Below are 20537 nucleotides of genomic sequence, written 5' to 3'. Positions count from 1 at the left end.
TGTCCGTCCGTCCGTCTGTTGAAATCACGCTAACTTCCGAACGAAACAAGCTATCGACTTGAAACTTGGCACAAGTAGTTGTTATCGATGTAGGCCGGATAGTATTGAAAATGGGCCATATCGGTCCACTTTTACGTATAGCCCCCATATAAAGGGACCCTCAGATTTGGCTTGTGGAGCCTCTAACAGAATCATATTTAATCCGATCCGGCTGAAATTTGGTATATGGTGTTGGTAAATGGTCTCTAACAACCATGCAAAAATTGGTCCACATCGGTCCATAATTATATATAGACCCCATATAAACCGATCTCCTGATTTGGCTTGCGAAGCCTCAAAGAGAAGCAAATTGCATCCGATCCGGCTGAAATTTGGTACATGATGTTGGTATATGGTCTCTAACAACCATGCAAAAATTGGTTCCCATCGGTCCATAATTATATATAGCCCCCATATAAACCGATCCCCAGATTTGGCCTGCGGAGCCTCAGAGAGAAGAAAATTTCATCCGATCCGGCTGAAATTTGGTACATGATGTTGGTATATGGTTTCTAACAACCATGCAAAAATTGGTCCACATCGGTCCATAATTATATATAGACCCCATATAAACCGATCTCCTGATTTGGCTTGCGAAGCCTCAAAGAGAAGCAAATTGCATCCGATTCGGCTGAAATTTGGTACATGATGTTGGTATATGGTCTCTAACAACCATGCAAAAATTGGTTCCCATCGGTCCATAATTATATATAGCCCCCATATAAACCGATCCCCAGATTTGGCCTGCGGAGCCTCAAAGAGAAGAAAATTTCATCCGATCCGGCTGAAATTTGGTATATGATGTTGGTATATGGTCTCTAACAACCATGCAAAAATTGGTCCATATCGGTCCTTAATTATATATAGCCCCCATTTAAACCGATCCCAGATTTGGCTAGTGGAGCCTCAAAGAGAAGCAAATTTCATCCGATCCGGCTGAAATTTGGTACATGATGTTGGTATATGGTCTCTAACAACCATGCAAAAATTGGTCCACATCGGTCTATAATTATATATAGACCCCATATAAACCGATCTCCTGATTTGGCTTGCGAAGCCTCAAAGAGAAGCAAATTGCATCCGATCCGGCTGAAATTTGGTACATGGTGTTGGTATATGGTCTCTAACAACCATGCAAAAATTGGTCCACATCGGTTCATAATTAGACATAGCCCCCATATAAACCGATCCCCAGATTTGGCTTGCGAAGTCTCCAAGAGAATCAAATTTCATCCAATCCGGTTGTAATTTGGAACATGGTCCATATCGGTCCATAATTATATATAGCCCCATATAAAACGTTCTTTAGATTTGACCTCCGGAGCCTCTTGGAGGAGCAAAATTCATCCGATCCGGTTCAAATTAGGAACGTGGTGTTAGTATATGGTCGCTAACAACCATACCAAAATTGGTCCAATCACACAAAAATTGGTCCATATCGGTTCATAATCATGGTTGCCACTAGAGCCAAAAATAATCTACAAAAATTTTATTTCTATAGAAAATTTTGTCAAAATTTTATTTCTAGAGAAAATCTTGTTCAAATTTTATTCGGCTCATAATAAAATTTTTATCATTGTCAAAATTTTATTTCTATAGAAAATTTTGTCAAAATTTTATTTCTATAGAAAATTTTGTTCAAATTTTATTCGGTTCATAATCATGGTTGCCACTCGAGCCAAAAATAATCGACCAAGAATTTATTTCTATAGAAAATTTTGTCAAAAGTTTATTTCTATAGAAAATTTTGTTAAAATTTTATTTCTGTAGAAATTTTTGTCAAAATTTTCTTTCTATAGAAAATTTTGTCAAAATTTTTATTTCTATAGAAAATTTTGTGAAAATTTTATTTCTATAGAAAATTTTGTTAAAATTTTATTTCTGTAGAAAATTTTGTCAAAATTTTATGTCTACGTTGTATTGGATCGATCTTTTTTGATTTAATATATACCACGTATGGACATACAATTTAGAAGATGGTGTTAGGAGGTTTTAAGATACCTTGCCATCGGCAAGCGTTACCGCAACTTAAGTAATTCGATTGTGGATGGCAGTGTTTAGAAGAAGTTTCTACGCAATGCATGATGGAGGTTACATAAGCTTCGGCCTGGCCGAACTTACGGCCGTATATACTTGTTGTTTTTTTTTTTCACTAAACCAAAATTAATTAGAATGTTGCATTGCTATCGATTCTACAGAATCTCTTTAACTAACCAGCAAAGTAATTAGAAATGCCAATTCCATTTTGTCATTATTACAAACATATCCATCGATTCATTTATTCATCTATTCATCTATTCATTCATTCATTCACTCTCTCGCCCATTCACACATTCATTCATTTACTTATTTATGGCAATGTGAGCGTTAATTGAACCAAAATTCAAATGCAGGCTTCTTTGGTTTGTCAATCAAACTAATGATCAAATGCTGATTATCATTGGTAAAATCCGCAAATAAGTCTATGTGTGGGAGTTTGAGTGTATGAGTATAATGACAGTATATGTGTTTGTTCATACATTTTGTGGCATAATCAGGATAACGAATTTTCACAGCTATTCAATTACGAGCGGCGGCCAACACAAAGAAAACCTCAAATGATGGGCATAGAAATATTTGCATTTGGATGACATTTTCAAAAATTAGCAGGATTTTAATGGCCCACATTATGGTTGTTCCGCTGCCAGTAGGTATATAAATAGGAAAGGACATTGTCCTCAATGTTATTGATGGATTGATGGTCTAAAAGTAGTTACAGCCTAAAACTCTTTTTTTTTTTGCAAAATTATCACTGGCAATGACCAATGATGATGATGATGATGATAGGCTCAATACTGCTAAGCTTTAAATTGGATTTTTTTCCAGAAACAAAATCTGGCTTTTGATAAACCTGCCATTGTATCTTTTTCCACTGCTTGCAATATTTAATTTTCCATATCTTCTTTCAGTTTCAGTGTCCGGCAGAGGTAAGTGATGCTGCTGCATTTCTGAATGGAAAGAAATCTCTGTGTCGAAGGACATAAATTTTGGTAGTGTAACCAAAACGAAAAGAATACAGCCCCATAATGACCGACCACATTTAGACGCATAAATCTTCTTCTGGTTCCGACGATTGTACCACATGAAGCAAGAAAAGTTAATTCAGCACTTTTAATTGCATTCGAAAAATTGCTTTGGATATGATTATGACCACCCCAATGGAGTGAAATGGAGTTACTAGGCGGGAATCGGGTAGTTTTTAGTACTAGCCAAAATGTAGTAGATCAAATGAGGATGGTAGGATGTTCTGTGAAGACTTCTTGGAATATGGCTTACATTTGAGATGAGTACTCACACTAATGGAAAGTGATGCTGATATAACTTGAATTATTGAATAACTAAGCAAAATGTAAAGTTATTGCAAATGATCCAGTGAACAATTTTCAAAAGAAAGAATTCACTGAAGTTTAAGAATATTTCACAAAGTTTAAGATTTAAGGTAATTTCTTTTAAACTCAAAGTACAAATCAACACAAAAAAATCTTTCAACTTATCAATAAGTACTGCCCGATTCTAAACTGAAAAAAAAAAATTATCTAAAATGAAAGATAATGCGATTTACATTTTAGGACACGCAATTTACACAATATTAAGGACAATTTTTGTTTAAATAAATATATTTTAATTAAATGAAAGTTCATTATCTGTGCTTTAAAAATTCTATTTTTTATACTTATGTTAGGATACAGATCCATGCAATTTGCTTCCAATCTTTAAAGTCATATGTCTTTGAAGTAAGGTACATTTTCATTGCAGTAAAAAAAAATGTTGATTTAAAGAAATAATCTTTAATTTAATAAATTGAGACATTAAACCTTTGAATTAAAGCTGAAACCTTTTCAAGTTTTCTGTTTAAACTTGTTATTTTTTTTTTTGAAATGGAGGATATAATTTTTATTTTTAAGTATCTGTTATAAAAAAATATATTACCAGCAACAATTAAAAAAAAAACAAGTAAGGAAAGTCTAAAGTCGGGCGGGGCCGACTATATCATACCCTGCACCGCTTTGTAGATCTAAATTTTCGATACCATATCACATCCTATATATAAAGATTTGTCCCAAATACATACATTTAAATATCACTCGATTTGGAAAGAATTTGATAGACTTTATATATAGACTCAAAATTTAAGTTGGCTAATGCACTAGGGTGGAACACAATTTTAGTAAAAAAATATGTGAAACATTTAAATCTGAAGCAATTTTAAGGATATTTCGCAAAAGTTTATTTATGATTTATCGCTCGATATATATGTATTAGAAGTTTAGGAAAATTAGAGTCATATTTACAACTTTTCGACTAAGCAGTGGCGATTTAACAAGGAAAATGTTGGTATTTTGACCATTTTTGTCGAAATCAGAAAAACATATATATGGGAGCTATATCTAAATCTGAACCGATTTCAATCAAATTTGGCACACATGACTATATTACTAATTGTACTCCTAGTGCAAAATTTCAACCAAATTGGGCCAAACTCTGGCTTCAGGGGCCATATAAGTCCATATCGGGCGAACAATATATATGGAAGCTATATCTAAATCTGAACCGATTTCAATCAAATTTGGCACGCATAGCTACAATGCTAAATCTACTCTCTGTGCAAAATTTCAACCAAATTGGGCCAAAACTCTGGTTTTTAGGACCATATTAGTCCATATCGGGCGAAAGATATATATGGGAGCTATATCTAAATCTGAACCGATTTCAATCAAATTTTGCACACTTGACTATACTACTAATTGTACCCCTAGTGCAAAATTTCAACCAAATTCGGTCAAAAATCTGGCTGCTGGGTCAATATTAGTGCATATCGGGCGAAAGATATATATGGGAGCTATATCTAAATCTGAACCGATTTCTTCCAAAATCAATAGGGTTCTATTCTGACCCAAATTAGGAACATGTGCCAAATTTGAAGGCGACTGGACTTAAATTGCGACCTAGACATTGATCACAAAAATGTGTTCACAGACAGACAGACGGACGGACGGACGGACATACGGATAGACGGACACGGTTATATCGACTCAGGGACCCACCCTGAGCATTATTGCCAAAGACACCCTGTGTCTATCTCGTCTCCTTCTCGGTGTTACAAACATATGCACTATCTTATAATACCCTGTTCCACAGTGTGGCGCAGGGTATAATTAACTGGATTCTCAAATGTTCATTCTTTTTCCGTGGTATATTAATAAAGCTATTCGTGTACAAACAAATGTCATTTTAAAAATCCAAATTGTAAGAGATACTTCAAAGTAAAAAATGTTTTCTTAATTCCAAAAAACTCCATATATACCGATTTCACCAATTAAAATAATCCTTCCAGTATATAAGTCTACAGAATATGGATTATGTTTCATAAAATTCATCTGACTTTCTCTGTAACTAATGTATGGTCTTAAATGTCCATAACTAGACCCTTAAATATTTAAAAGTCTGTTTCACCCGCTATACTCGAGTCAATGTGATCGACATCACATGGATAATTCAGAGCATTAAATACAAAGGTCCCAATCTACACACAGAAAACAGATTGGTTGGAAAACGTTTGCAGTAATAAATATTCGACACTCAGAACATAATATAAGTTGTCTCTATAGTTTTCCAGTATTGTTGAATATTATTTGTCCCCTACAACCATTTGGTGAAAATTGCAATAAGTTTTCTTGTGTGTTGAAAGATAAATCGTTGTGACAACCAAATGTCACTTCTATGAAAAATATTTCCTGACATCGGTACATACGACCTACCGTAAAGAAGTTTCTCAACTGTTATTTAGTAATCATCACTCACATTTGGTAACCACAGCCGAATTCGATTTGAATAATTTTTGAAATGTCAATGTCATTATTGTTAAATTCATTATATTTTGTATTATTAAATCCATAACATGTGAACATGGATTTCAACTCAAAACGAGTACATATGGTTCAAAAGCTTGCAATGGACTGAAACCGAACAAAAAACAATGGTTTGTAGCTGAACTGTTTATGCTTAAGGACACAATATAAAATTTCGATTTTCAGGTATCAATGAAATCATCAAATGCGGCCTGGGGAAATCAAGTTTAGTTTTTGGACCGTAAAGCATACTACGGTGGGTTATGGGCGCTAACGTTGTCTGTTGATTCGGATTTTATTTTGAAGGCGTTTTAAAGGCTATATCATTCGTTGAACTGTTCATCAAATTTTTCATTGAGGAGGTGTTTTTTTGTCATGGGTAATGATGAAAAGTCAAAGATTTTCGTTCGCAAATTTCAATCTCTTGTGGCATATGTACTTCCCTTGGGCCGGGTATGCCGTCTATAATCATTTTTTGTGCTTCTGTATTTTGTTCTAAATAATATTTAAATAACAATAAACATATAATTTGTAATTTAATAAAATATATGTTGAAGTGCCTTCAACAACTTTTTTCCTTTAATGAAGTTTATATTGAACATCTAACAAAATTATTCAATAGAATGAAAAATGAACTTGTGTATGTTAATAATAGTCTTATGTATATGAATTTCTATTTTAAAATCAACTGAATTTTTGTCATTAATTACATCACGATTTCATGATTCATGGCAACCCTATATCCAATTGGCCTACTCATGAAATTAAAGCTTTTGCTCAATTGGATAAAGGGCCACCATTTTAACGTAACTTCCACTGAAATTTTAGCTGAATTGCATTACTCGAGTTCTTAATGTTTGGCTTGTGTTTCACTTATGCAGCTACAACACAAGCGATAAGACGGAAAGCAGATCACCTAATAAATTGTACTTCATATTTAAACTGAAATACTTTTGCCTTTTCTTTGTTTTTTTTGCCTTGGAAACTACCAAATTGGATATAATTTTGGGAGTTTGCAAGCATATTTACAGTCCACTCTCGTAGATCACCCAAAATTATACATGGTCCATCGATCCGTCAAGGAACTGCTCCAAAAATCGTATTAAGTTACTGGAAAACGTTAAACTACCACTTTGCTCAAAACAAACTCATCTACTCTAACTTAAAGGCAGAGAAATGGAGAAAAGGTACGTCAGTTTTATTTAATATGTGAACGGTTAGGGATTGTGCATTTATGAATATAATTCTGCGAACGAAAATATTTGGCAAAGAAAACATAGTGCACGAGAATAGTGTTTCTCGTCATTTTAATTTTTGATCTTGTATTTGTGTGCTGTATACAGTCTTTCAATTACGTTGGGAAAGAAGAAAGAAATTAATGCTGAATTATCCTATCAATCACGTTGGAAAGGAAAAGTTCTAGAAGTTTTCTTGGCATGAAGAAGTAAATTGCCCTGAATTGGTTACCCCTCGTTTATGCAATTAGGGTTTTTTTACATACCGCTTCACGAGCATATTGTATGAAAAGAGTGCACTATAAGAAATTCGGACTCGACATGTTAATGTCAAGACTATCTTAAGGCTCCACGAGCATAAGCACCTAAAGAGATTCATCACGGTCAAAAAGCATGAGCTAGTAATAATATGACATTTTTTTATTGAATCTAATGTTATAGGTACTCATGATATTTGTGAATAACCACTATACACTGAACTCACCACTATTAGTCTATTGTATAAAATAGCTTGTTCTGTTCTCTGTAAGATTTATATCACAGTTTGGAAAGAGAAATTCTCTTTGATAGCCAGCACGTACGAGATTCTCTTATATACTCTTTCGAGACTCTCATTCTCTATCAGAAACACACACACATACAAACTCCCAGCGTCAACTTCTAGCTTTACTCTTCATTGTGGGATCAGTTATTGGTAGTTTATTTGAAAGTTGGTATCTCTTCGAAAATGTTGACAGCTACTGAAGTTGGTGTAACTTTGGCAGATTTGATAGTTGGCTTACGCGCGACATAAGAGGAGGAAGAAAAATTGAATTGAGGAAGACACAATACGAGAATTGAAAGTATTGGGACTTGCTAAGTGAATAATTAAATAGTTGTAAAAGGTGTCAAAAAAGCAAATTAGTTTGTCTAAAGGCCAAAATTGGAAGATTATTGGTCTACTCTAGAGGAATTTATTAGAAACTTAATTTGTGCAAGTGGAAACTCAACGATTACAAAACAAAGACTTTGTTAAATTATTAAATATGCTATGTGAATATTATTAAAGAAGTTTTACTATTTATGGTAAAAGTGCAGTGAGATTTTTATTGGATTTTTTTGAGTTGAATTTGTATGGACATTAGACGTCCGACAACGGAAAAAATCCTGACCGCAAAAATTACAGGCAAGGGGCTCAAGAAGTTCCTAAAATAAAAAGAAAAAAAATTATTTTCACACATTAGTGCTATTGGAACACGTTTTCACAAATTTAGAAAAGTAAACGACAAGTGAATTGGAAAAAAAAGTTGCTAGATAACTGTACAACGAAGTGAGGAACATATCAACAAGCCATACGAATATTTGGAGGGAGACAAGGAATAAGGTATGTGTGTTTTTTTTTTTTGGTTGATACCTTGATTACTTTAATGCATCCCAGTTGTTATTATTATTTCTTTGTTGTTCTCTCGCCTACATTCACTTAACGTGTTTTTTTGTGAATTCTATACAGAGTGGCCAGATTGTAGGCCTGAACACTGGTATATTTTCATTCACGGGCTAGTGATATAAACCATTTAGATACCCCGCGGTATAAAACGCAGGAACAAGATCTTCCTAGGCGTTCTAGATTCATTTTTATCAGTAAGTTTTGGTGTGAACGTCTTTGCAATCGAGAAAGGCAAAGTTGATTCTACGTAAGGTGTGAACAATAATCACAGTTTTAGTCCCCTCAACGAGGGAACGACCGTTAATTGAAATCACGATTTAGTCAGCTGACAAATCAGGATATCCTAAAAGGGAAATATAAATAAGAAAGTGTTCTATTTTCGAAGTGATAGAATGTTAGTGAACGGACACTAACGTTACCTGTCTGGAATTTACAATTTTCTGCGACCACCGAGTCATTGTGCCAAAGGATTAGCACATGACCTGATTTTCATCTCATATTAAATAACAGAACTTTCCCTTTTATATGTATATACACGGAGAACCCTGGGACTTAAGATATGCAATTTATTTGATTTGGGGGGCACAGGCAAAGAACATCTTGTATCCCAGTATTATGCAATTAGACCCCTTGATATGAACTTCGCGAATATTTATATAATTATGTGGATATAAATGAATTTCTCAATTCTTATTTTTATGTTATTGAAGCAGTGCTTAAGATCTTGCTACGGCTTTACGGTCACTTTATAAGTCCACGAAAAAAGTCACAGAGGGAAATATCGAAATATTTGCAATTGAAAAGTTGAAAAAGAGAAAAGAAAGAACAAACAATTGGTTGATACTATGCGCCTTTAATCAAACTAGGAACAGTAATACAATTCAATATGATTAGGAATTTTTAAATTTTCAAATTAAATTAAATTTTTCAATTATCTTACAATTGACTCTTTAATTAAACTCGGAAGAGTAGGACAGTTGAAGAATTATGAATACATGTACATTATGGAAGTGATTGAGGCATAATAAACCAATTGGAAAAAAAAAAAAACATTAATTGAGTTTTGCAATCAACATCAATTGAAAATTGAAATGAATTAATTACAAAAAGAATTAATTGAAATTTGCTAATGAAACCAATTTTTTTGTAAATATTGTATTTTTTTGATGCTCAATTAAAACTTTGATTGATCAATTAATTTTGTGACTGAATCTGAAAAAGAAAAGAAAATTTTGTATGTTATTGCAACATACATGTGAATAGCCATATAATTGCACACATTGATCTGTTGATTGATTTTAAATCTAATACCCATATTTGAATTTCTGGCGGTGATAATATGTTCGTATGGTAAATCGTGAATTGACTATATTTTATTTTATCATTGGTCTAATAATTTGCTTTCGGAAAATCAGGTATAATCCGATTATGACTGGTTATATCGACATATAAATACACTATTTTCAATGAAATTTGTATGAAAAGGCCTAGTTAATAATCTGGGGAATCGGTAGCATTTTTACGATATTGGAACCAATCTTCGAAGAAACCTTGGAATATTTTACCTGTATCGCTCATACGAGACGTCTTTAAAATTTTGCGAATTATTCTGGAATTTTGGACGGTAACGGATTAAGTAAGGATATTGTATTTATCATATCGTATAACGCTTACATACTTAATTACTTGGTTCGAGAGATAAATACATATTTTGTCTAACAGTTGTATTGCAACTTTATCAATCGTTCGCTTTATATCCGGGAGGATGGCTTCTCAGAAATTCATTTTTTTATCCGATCAAGTCGTTACGTTTTGCGCGGATTTTGCGAGCCTGGAGGAAAAACCTCAGAGATTCTCTGGATTACAAGTCGAACTTGACGATTTGGAACGGCGATGGCATCAACTCGTTAAAGTTTACGAGGTTGAGATGACTGAGAATACGGACATTACAAAGCAGACACAGGAGTCTATCCACGCAAAATTTGCGGAATCGTGTAGGTCTTACAAGACATGCAAATCTTTGATTCTGGACCTTATACAGAAAGATAAGGATATATCGGATCGGACTGATGTGAGACCATGTTCGAATTCCAGAAACTGCGATGAGTCAGGATTCGCACTAAAAGTACCAGCTTGCGACACCGAGATCTTTAGTGGGGGTTATGATAAATGGCCGAGTTTCCGAGATATGTTTTCGGCAATTTATATAAAACATCCGAAGTTATCGCCAGCACAAAAGCTCTTTCACCTAAGAGCGAAAACTCGCGGTGAAGCGAGCCAAATCGTCAAACAATTTTCTTTAACTGACGATAACTTTGATTTTGCGTGGGAGGCACTTAGTCAACGGTTTGAAAATAGGCGTATACTTATAAATCACCAGTTGCGGAGGATTTTCGAAATTGAGAATGCTACTTCTGAGAAGGGAAAATCATTGCGGAATCTTCAATATACCATTAATAATTGCTTATCCATGCTGAAAACGTATAATGTTTCGACCATTTCGTGGGATCCCCTTCTGATATATTGGGTTTCAACCAAACTTCCGGAAGAAACTTTGGCAGCTTGGGAAGTCTCTTTGAGTGACCACCGACAAGTGCCGACATGGGAACAATTAGATGACTTCATCACCAAACGTTTAAATATGTTGGAATCCATTTCCGATATCCGGAAACCTACGAGTCCTCCTGTAACTTCCCAGAAACCTCAAAAATCACAGAATTATCATACAAAGACTGAACATAACTATAGACCGTGTAAAGTATGCAAGAGAAATCATGCTTTACGCAGTTGCCCTAAATTCAAATCTTGGCCGCTTAAGGAGAAACAAAAGTTCGTTACAAATAATAATGTGTGTCAAAACTGTCTCTCATATGCGCACAGGGCTCAGGATTGTCAAAGTGAGTATGTTTGTCAAAGGTGCCAGCAGCAACATCATACACTACTACATCCTGAAGTTTGCCAAGATGGTAGTCAGCTTAATCCGCAAGCTAATTCCTTACATATTGAGACTGAAACGTTTGAACAGCCTACCACTTCTAGTGCAGCTTATTCTGATACACAAAATGTACGAACTCATTTCGCTGTATCAGGAGAATCTACCATTTTACCCACGGCCCTCGTGGACATTGACAACTATGGAGTAACTTTCACTATCAGGGTATTTATTGATCAAGGATCTCAAGAGTCGTTTATTTCGTCTAGGGTCGTAAATAGATTTTCAATACCAACAAAGAAATCGTTCACAACAATTTCTGGTTTGGGAGGAACTTTGTTAGAAAATTCTTCAAAGATCTGCCGTCTTACGTTGAAATCACGAAAGTCTAACTTTGAACACACTGCACCAGTGATAGTAGTAACGACTTTGAATCAATTGATGCCATCGTATCCGACTTGCGTCACCGATTGGACCGAATTAAATAAGATCGACTTAGCAGATCCGAATTTCTTGCACCCTGCTCAAATCGACATGCTAATGGGAAGCGATATACTACCATATATTTTGAAGTCGGGTGTAATAAAAAATATTGCTGGCAATCTCTTGGCGCAGGAAACAGAATTCGGTTGGATCATAAGCGGTAAACCTAGTGTACGATCCGTTGAAACATTTGCTTCGTGGATTACACATCCAGATACTTTAAACGAAAACCTCAAACGTTTCTGGGAATTGGAAGGCATTAATACTGAAAACACTCCATCTGAGGATGATAAATGGTGTGAAGAATTTTACAAATCAACAGTCAAACGTCGTCCAGATGGCAAATATATCGTTCGACTACCATTTAAGGACCATACGAATACACGAACGTATTTAGGATCGTCAAGACGTGCAGCAATGGGGCAGTTTCTGAGAATGGAAAAGACATTGAGCAAGTCCCCGAAACTTGAACAGGAGTATAATAAAACTTTATCTGAATATATTGACCTGGGACACATGGAAGCCACCAATGATGTGGAGATTTGCAAGGATGCTGACTATTTCTCATATTATCTACCCCATCATGCTGTAGTAAAGCCTGAAAGAACATCTACTAAGGTTCGAGTGGTGTTCAATGCCTCAAAAAAGACTAGTACCGGATTTTCTCTAAATGATATCCTACATACAGGGCCACCACAACAAAATGATTTGATGAACGTCATATTGAGATGGCGATTCTTCAAATATGTTTTCAATGGGGATATTCAAAAAATGTACCGTCAGATCTTCGTTCACGATGAAGATCGACAATTTCAAAGAATTCTGTTTCGAATATCACCCTCTAACACTATTCAAGATTTTTGCTTAAAGACGGTCACATTTGGTGTTAATTGTGCCCCTTATTTGGCTATCAGAACTTTACATAAGTTGAGTGAAGATGGGGAATTAACACATCCGACGGCAGCTGCAATTTTAAGAAATCAAGTTTATGTGGATGATATACTATCTGGTGGTTATACAGTCACTGAAACCACGGCAAATTTGAAAGAACTGATTCACTTACTGAACTCCGCAGGGTTTCCTCTAAAGAAGATAACGGCAAATCATCGCGACATTCTTCAACACTTTCCCCCGGAGGATCTTCTAAACGAAGATTTCTTAAAATTGGAGGACGTTAGTGAAACCAAAACATTGGGCATTCGTTGGAATGCCATGTCAGATCATTTTTTTTATAATGTCACTAACATTTCCATACCTTCCGAACCAATGACAAAGCGCAAAATCTTGTCGATTGTAGCTAAACTTTTTGATCCTGCGGGTTGGCTCGCTCCCATCATCGTAGTAGCAAAAGTCTTGATGCAACAGCTCTGGATTGACGGTACAGATTGGGATGAAGAAATAAGACAACACACTTTCGAAAAATGGAGTTTTTTTATTTCTCATTTTCACGAAATAAGAAACATAAAAATTCCACGATGGGTTGGATTTACACCGGAACACAAAATCCAAATTCATGGATTTTGCGATGCCTCTGAAAAGGCATTTTGTGCATGCTTATACATAAGAGTGACTACCTCGAATGACACATTTTCGTCAAATTTATTAGTTTCAAAGAGTAAAGTAGCACCTTTAAAAACAATAAGTTTACCACGACTAGAGCTGTGTGGAGCGGCATTACTCTCAAGGCTTCTCAAATCTGTATGTGAAACTCTTACTTTATCAATTTCTGAAATTTACCTGTGGTCGGATTCTACGATAACTTTGGCATGGCTCAGTAAACCGCCCTTCCACTGGAAGACTTTCGTAGCTAACAAAGTTTCTGAGATTCTCGATAATGTAGGCAATGTCACATGGAGACATGTCCCAACAGCTGACAATCCAGCAGACATAGGTACGAGAGGCACTACGGCATCGGAATTGAATGCGAATAACCTTTGGTGGCATGGACCGAATTGGTTGACACAACCTTTAGAATTTTGGCCAAAGCAAACTTCACCAAAGGAATTGTCATTGGAAAGGAAAATTAACACCAATCACACTACATTACAATCAGAAGAGATTTTAGAAAGGTTTTCTTCACTTGATAGAGCATTGAGGGTTATTTCATTCATGTATCGTTTTGTCAGGAAATGCCAGAAAAGATTAACACCTCAAATGGAAACCCAATTTATCACAGCAGCGGAAATAAATTATGTTAAGATTCAATTGATTATGATTGCGCAAAAGACATATTACTTCCCTGAATATAGTGCTCTGCAATCTCGGAATCCTATAAGTTTGAAAAGCCGCCTATTGACACTAAATCCCTTTTTAGGCGAGAATCAATTATTACGTGTTAATGGCCGCTTGGCGAATGCAGATATAAGTTATAATGAACGACATCCGATCATTCTCCCAGAAAAATCTCGATTTTGTAAATTGTTCATCGATTTTACACATAAAATAACCTTACATGCTGAACATCAAATCATGTTAAGAGCTATACGACAAGAATTTTATGTTATCCGACTAAAGAACTCTGTCCGCCATTGTATACGAAATTGTCGAACATGCACTATTTACAAAAATCGAGTTAAACACCAAATAATGGCTGCCTTACCTGTAGAAAGGTGTAGGTTTTCATTACCGTTTACCAACACTGGAGTGGACTTTGCTGGGCCGTTTGACTTGAAAACGTCACGCCTTAGAAATGCAAAAATTCAGAAAGGATACGCAACTGTTTTCGTTTGTTTATCAACACGAGCCATCCACTTAGAAACTTGCTCCGATCTATCGTCGGAGGCCTTCTTAGCAACATTCAGTAGGTTTGTCAGTCGCAGAGGTTTCCCGAATAAAGTCTTTTCAGATAATGGGACAAATTTCGTCGGAGGGAATCGAATCCTAAAACAAGAATACAAATGTTTCCTCCGATCCGCGGAAAAGGCTTTAGTCTCGAAATACAATGTTCACAACTTCACTTGGCACTTTATCCCTCCACACGCTCCTCATATGGGAGGTTTGTGGGAAGCGGGGGTAAAAAGTTTGAAAACTCACCTAAAAAAGGTTGCCGGTACTTATAAATATACCTTTGAAGAGTTTTCTACTTTACTTATTCGCATTGAAAGTATCTTGAACTCACGCCCGTTATCCCCTATCAGTGAAGACCCATCGGAATTGGCACCGTTGACACCAGGCCACCTGATCAGGGGTGCTGCGCTAACTGCTATCCCCGAAGATATATCTGATGATCTCTCATTGTTGAATCGTTGGCAAAGACTGAAGATAATCCAATTACACTTTGCCAAACGTTGGAAAACGGAATATATTTGCGAGCTTCAACGCCGATATAAATGGAAAACCGTACAAAGCAATCTTAAGGAAGATGATTTCGTAATAGTAAGGGACGATCAATTACCGCCTACTGAGTGGCGTCTTGGTCGAGTGATAAAGGTTTTTCGTGGTAATGACTCGAATGTTCGTGTTGCGGAAATCAGGACTAAAAACGGAAATATTGTTCGACCTTTAAGTAAATTATGTATATTGCCCAGTATCTAACCGTTTGTTGCTTAGTTTCAAAATCCGTTCACATATTAAATAAAATTTTACGTTTCAGCAATACTTCCAGCGTACCCAAATGCAAGGTGTGCCACGAGAGACATTTTTTGAAGGATTGTCTCACATTTTCCAAAATGACTGTCATCGAGCGAAGAGAAATAACCAAACAAAAGAACTTTTGTTTTAATTGTCTATGCGCATCACATACCCGAGAATGGTGTCCATCTCGGAAAAAATGCATCGTATGTAATCGTCATCATCACACGATGCTGCACACCGAATACACTCCTCAATCCCACCAGCAAACACAAAGCTTCCTGCGTTCAATTTATCAAAAATCAAGACGTAGCCCCTCTACATCAACCAGAACGAAACAAAACGAACATAATCGAAAAGCAGCAAGTAGCCAACGAAAATCCAGTTCGAAATCTTACGTAAGCGATCGCCTTAGCAACCGCAACCGAACTCATATTTTCTTGCCCACAGCTCTGGCTAGAGTTCTCAGTCCACAAGGTCCCATGAAGGCGCGGCTTATACTTAATTCGGGCGCAGCACAAACTGTAATTTCGACTGGCCTGGTTGAAAGACTGCGTTTGCCTACCACATATAAAGGAAACAAACGTTTCTGTACCATAAATTTATTGTCATACCATGATAAATCAGCCAAAGTCCAAATTTCTGGAGAAGTAAGGTCGCAGCTTAATACTACATTTCCCGAAGCTACCACTGATAAGAAGTTAATGAATGTTTATAATCACTTAACCGATCTTGCCGATCCCAATTTCTTTAATCCGACCAATATTGAAATAATGCTTGCCAACGATCTAATTCCACATATTTTACGAGCCGGTCTTATCCAAACTTCCACATCTATGCCAATAGCTCAAAGCACGGTTTTTGGCTGGACCATATCTGGGCCTTGTCATTTTTAATGTTGCCATACTGCAAGGGGGGCGACATGTTGAAGTGCCTTCAACAACTTTTTTCCTTTAATGAAGTTTATATTGAACATCTAACAAAATTATTCAATAGAATGAAAAATGAACTTGTGTATGTTAATAATAGTCTTATGTATATGAATTTCTATTTTAAAATCAACTGAATTTTTGTCATTAATTACATCACGATTTCATGATTCATGGCAACCCTATATCCAATTGGCCTACTCATGAAATTAAAGCTTTTGCTCAATTGGATAAAGGGCCACCATTTTAACGTAACTTCCACTGAAATTTTAGCTGAATTGCATTACTCGAGTTCTTAATGTTTGGCTTGTGTTTCACTTATGCAGCTACAACACAAGCGATAAGACGGAAAGCAGATCACCTAATAAATTGTACTTCATATTTAAACTGAAATACTTTTGCCTTTTCTTTGTTTTTTTGCCTTGGAAACTACCAAATTGGATATAATTTTGGGAGTTTGCAAGCATATTTACAGTCCACTCTCGTAGATCACCCAAAATTATACAATATATGTATCTACTTTTCAATTCGATTGGGGATATTAATATGGTTGGGTGGTACAATCGAATAACGAAGTCACCCATAACCTATTTCATCGGCTGACACAACCAATACCAGAAGTGGTATTAGTTGCATCTCCCATCATTCGATTGTGTCGACCGAATTAGTTAGGTGACACAACTGCCAACAGACAGTTGCAGCAACTTCCAAAATGAGGTTGGCAATAAATTCGATTATCACAACCAATCTGTATTCTCTGTGTACCACATGACAATTTGCTTATGCAAATTGATATAGTATTTGTTTTGCCGCAACGAAATTTCAAAAACTGACCTGATATTTGTAAGATTTAAGCGTGAATATAGAGCGAAATACTTTCTCACTATATTAATCGTCCCCCTGACCTTGGGTTAAATTTACAGCCCGATTTAATTCAGGCTCACTTAGACTATTTAGTTCATTGTGACCGTACCTCAGTCATAGTTGTTTTCCCTTCACCATCAATCTTTACAATAATTTTTCTGCATTTCATTTCATTACAAATTCTTCAAATTATCAAATGACAATATATTCACAATTTTTTTGTAAAAACAGCTCAAAAACCCCTTTGGGCTATTCGTGAAAAAAACGTATTCCTTTCTTCGATGGAACTTGTGAACTTATTATCGCCATTGACTGGACTTTGCAATTATCGTGCCTTAATCCTCAACTGTCAACCAAACGAGTGGATAAGGACAAGGCAATCAGGGTCATTGCAGTCATTTTTAACGATTTAACTCCTAATTAAATAAGTAATTAATGTCTCGTTCATGCCTACTCTGAATTGTGAAATGCTTGCTCTCCCACTCTGTATCTCTCCACTCACTCACTCACTCACTCATTGTCTTTCAAAGATTTTTAAAACGAGATTTTTCCCCATAACCTGGGGTCAAACGAATTAAAATTACACTATAATTGCGTTGAAAGAACTTATATATTAACCAAAGGATAGGGGGGCTCATATTCCCTATTCAATGCAAAATCCTTTCTTTTTAAACATTACCCGAATAGCCTGTGTTGGTATTTCATAGCATTTCCAATAAGAAGGGCATAATTTCATCATTGCATTCCATTAGCCAAAGCTATAACAACAAAAGGCAACAAAAACAACAACAGGAACAACATCAACAAAACACAATCACCATAAACAAGAGAAGAGAGTAACTTCCATTCGTTTAATATCCAATTATTACAACAAACAACAATAACGAAGCATCAGACTGGTCTATAGGTTATACGGTAAGCTGCGATCGTTGTGTAGGCCTGTGTGTGTGAAACCCTCGATATGGATGTAATGAAAAATCGTGTTGAACGAACGAGGTTGCCGATGCCACCATCGATATTGCTATAGGTATTGTAATGGCTTTACTGTTATTTTCTTTATTTCTTTGATTATATGGTGGTATATATTGTCTCTGTGTGTGTGTGTGTGTCAGAGTTTTGTTTGAGTGGTTTGCATTGTCATATAGCGAGTGTGAGAATGAGATGACCACCGGGCTGAAAAAAAAAACACAAATGCAATTAAGTCCATTATTGGGGATTTCTTTTTTCTCTCCACTCTCACTCAATGAATATTCTGCATTCTCGGTGACAATGAAGGTGGCTATCAATTGGTGGTTGTATTGTCGGGTCGGGTTTTGTTGATTTTCATGGTGAATGATTGGGTTTGTGTTACTCAGATTTACTACAGAATAGTTTTCATTTTTTCACCAACCTACTGTAAATATCCATGGAATAGGAAGCAAAAAAAAAAAAAAAAAAAACAAGTATAAACGGCCGTAAGTTCGGCCAGGCCGAATCTTATGTACCCTCCACCATGGATTGTGTAGAAACTTCTACGAAAGACTGTTACACACAATCGAATTACTTGGGTTGTGGTATCTTAAATCGTTTTCTAAATTGTGAGTTAGTCCACACGTGGTATATATAAGGCAAAAAGGTATGTAAGTCTACAAATAATTACGAATCGATATGGACTTTTGCACGGTACGTAGGTAGCCAGAATTGAAATATGGGGGTCGCTTATATGGGGGCTATATACAATTATTGATATCGACCAATTTTTGTGTAATTGGGTATCGAGTTATCAGAGGGCTATATATAACTATAGACCGATATGGACCTAATTACGTATGGTTGTTACCGGCCACATACTAGCGCAATGTACCAAATTTCAACTGACTCGGAGGAAATTTACTCCTCCAAGAGGCTCCAAAACCAAATCTCGGGATCGGTTTATATGGGGGCTATATATGATTATGGACTGATATGGACCACTTTTGGCATGGTTGTTAAATATCATATACTAACCACGTACAAAATTTCAACCAGATCGGATGAATTTTGCTTCTCCAAAAGGCACCGGAGGTCAAATCTGGGGATCGGTTTATATGGGTGCTATATATAATTATGGACTGATATGAACCAATTCCTGCATGGTTGTTGGATACCATATACTAACATCACATACCAAATTTCAACCGAATCGGATGAATTTTGCTCTTCCAAGGGGCTCCGGAGGTCAAATCTGGGGATCGGTTTATATGGGGGCTATATATAATTATGAACCGATGTGGACCAATTTTTGCATGGTTGTTAGAGACCATATACTTACACCATGTATCAAATTTCAGCCGGATCGGATGAAATTTGCTTCTCTTAGAGGCCTCGCAAGCCAAATCGGGGGATCGGTTTATATGGGGGCTATATATAATTATGGCCCGATGTGAACCAATTTTTGCATGGTTGTTAGAGACCATTAATAACACCATGTACCAAATTTCAGCCGGATCAGATGAAATTTGCTTCTCTCAGAATCCTCGCAAGCCAAATTTGGGGGTCCGTTTATATGGGGGCTATAGGTAAAAGTGGACCGATATGGCCCATTTGCAATACCATCCGACCTACATCAATAAGTACTACTTGTGCCAAGTTTCAAGTCGATAGCTTGTTTCGTTCGGAAGTTAGCGTGATTTCAACAGACGGACGGACGGACGGACATGCTCAGATCGACTCAGAATTTCACCACGACCCAGAATATATATACTTTATAGGGTCTTAGAGCAATATTTCGATGTGTTACAAACGGAATGACAAAGTTAATATACCCCCCATCCTATGGAGGGTATAAAAATGCGAAATGGATGCACTAACCAATCTAGCAATAGGCGATAACAATTTCATTGTAAAGGTGCTAGAATATATATGGCTAGTCATTTTTATACCCTCCACCATAGGATGGGGGTATATTAACTTTGTCATTCCGTTTGTAACACATCGAAATATTGCTCTAAAACCCCATAAAGTATATATATTCTGGGTCGTGGTGAAATTCTGAGTCGATCTAAGCATGTCCGTCCGTCCGTCCGTCTGTCCGGCTGTCCGTCCGTCTGTGGAAATCACGCTAACTTCCGAACGAAACAAGCTATCGACTTGAAACTTGGCACAAGTAGTTGTTATTGATGTAGGTCGGATGGTATTGAAAATCGGCCATAT

At 36.2% G+C, this 20537-nt stretch overlaps 1 protein-coding gene across 1 annotated transcript; it reads left to right on the top strand.

Annotated features, from left to right (window-relative positions):
• Positions 1-6886: 6886 nt before the first annotated feature.
• LOC142241357 (uncharacterized) lies at positions 6887-16895 on the top strand. Its single transcript, XM_075313136.1, has 2 exons — positions 6887-7114; positions 15596-16895. The coding sequence occupies exons 1-2, from the start codon at positions 7104-7106 to the stop codon at positions 16467-16469; spliced, it is 885 nt and encodes a 294-aa protein (XP_075169251.1). The 5' UTR covers positions 6887-7103; the 3' UTR covers positions 16470-16895.
• Positions 16896-20537: the final 3642 nt, after the last annotated feature.

The sequence above is a fragment of the Haematobia irritans genome, chromosome 5 (genome assembly GCF_050003625.1).
Source record: "Haematobia irritans isolate KBUSLIRL chromosome 5, ASM5000362v1, whole genome shotgun sequence".
NCBI lineage: Eukaryota > Metazoa > Arthropoda > Insecta > Diptera > Muscidae > Haematobia > Haematobia irritans.
The sequence above is the reverse complement of the archived record's forward strand: the minus strand, read 5'-3'. Positions and strand labels throughout refer to the sequence as shown.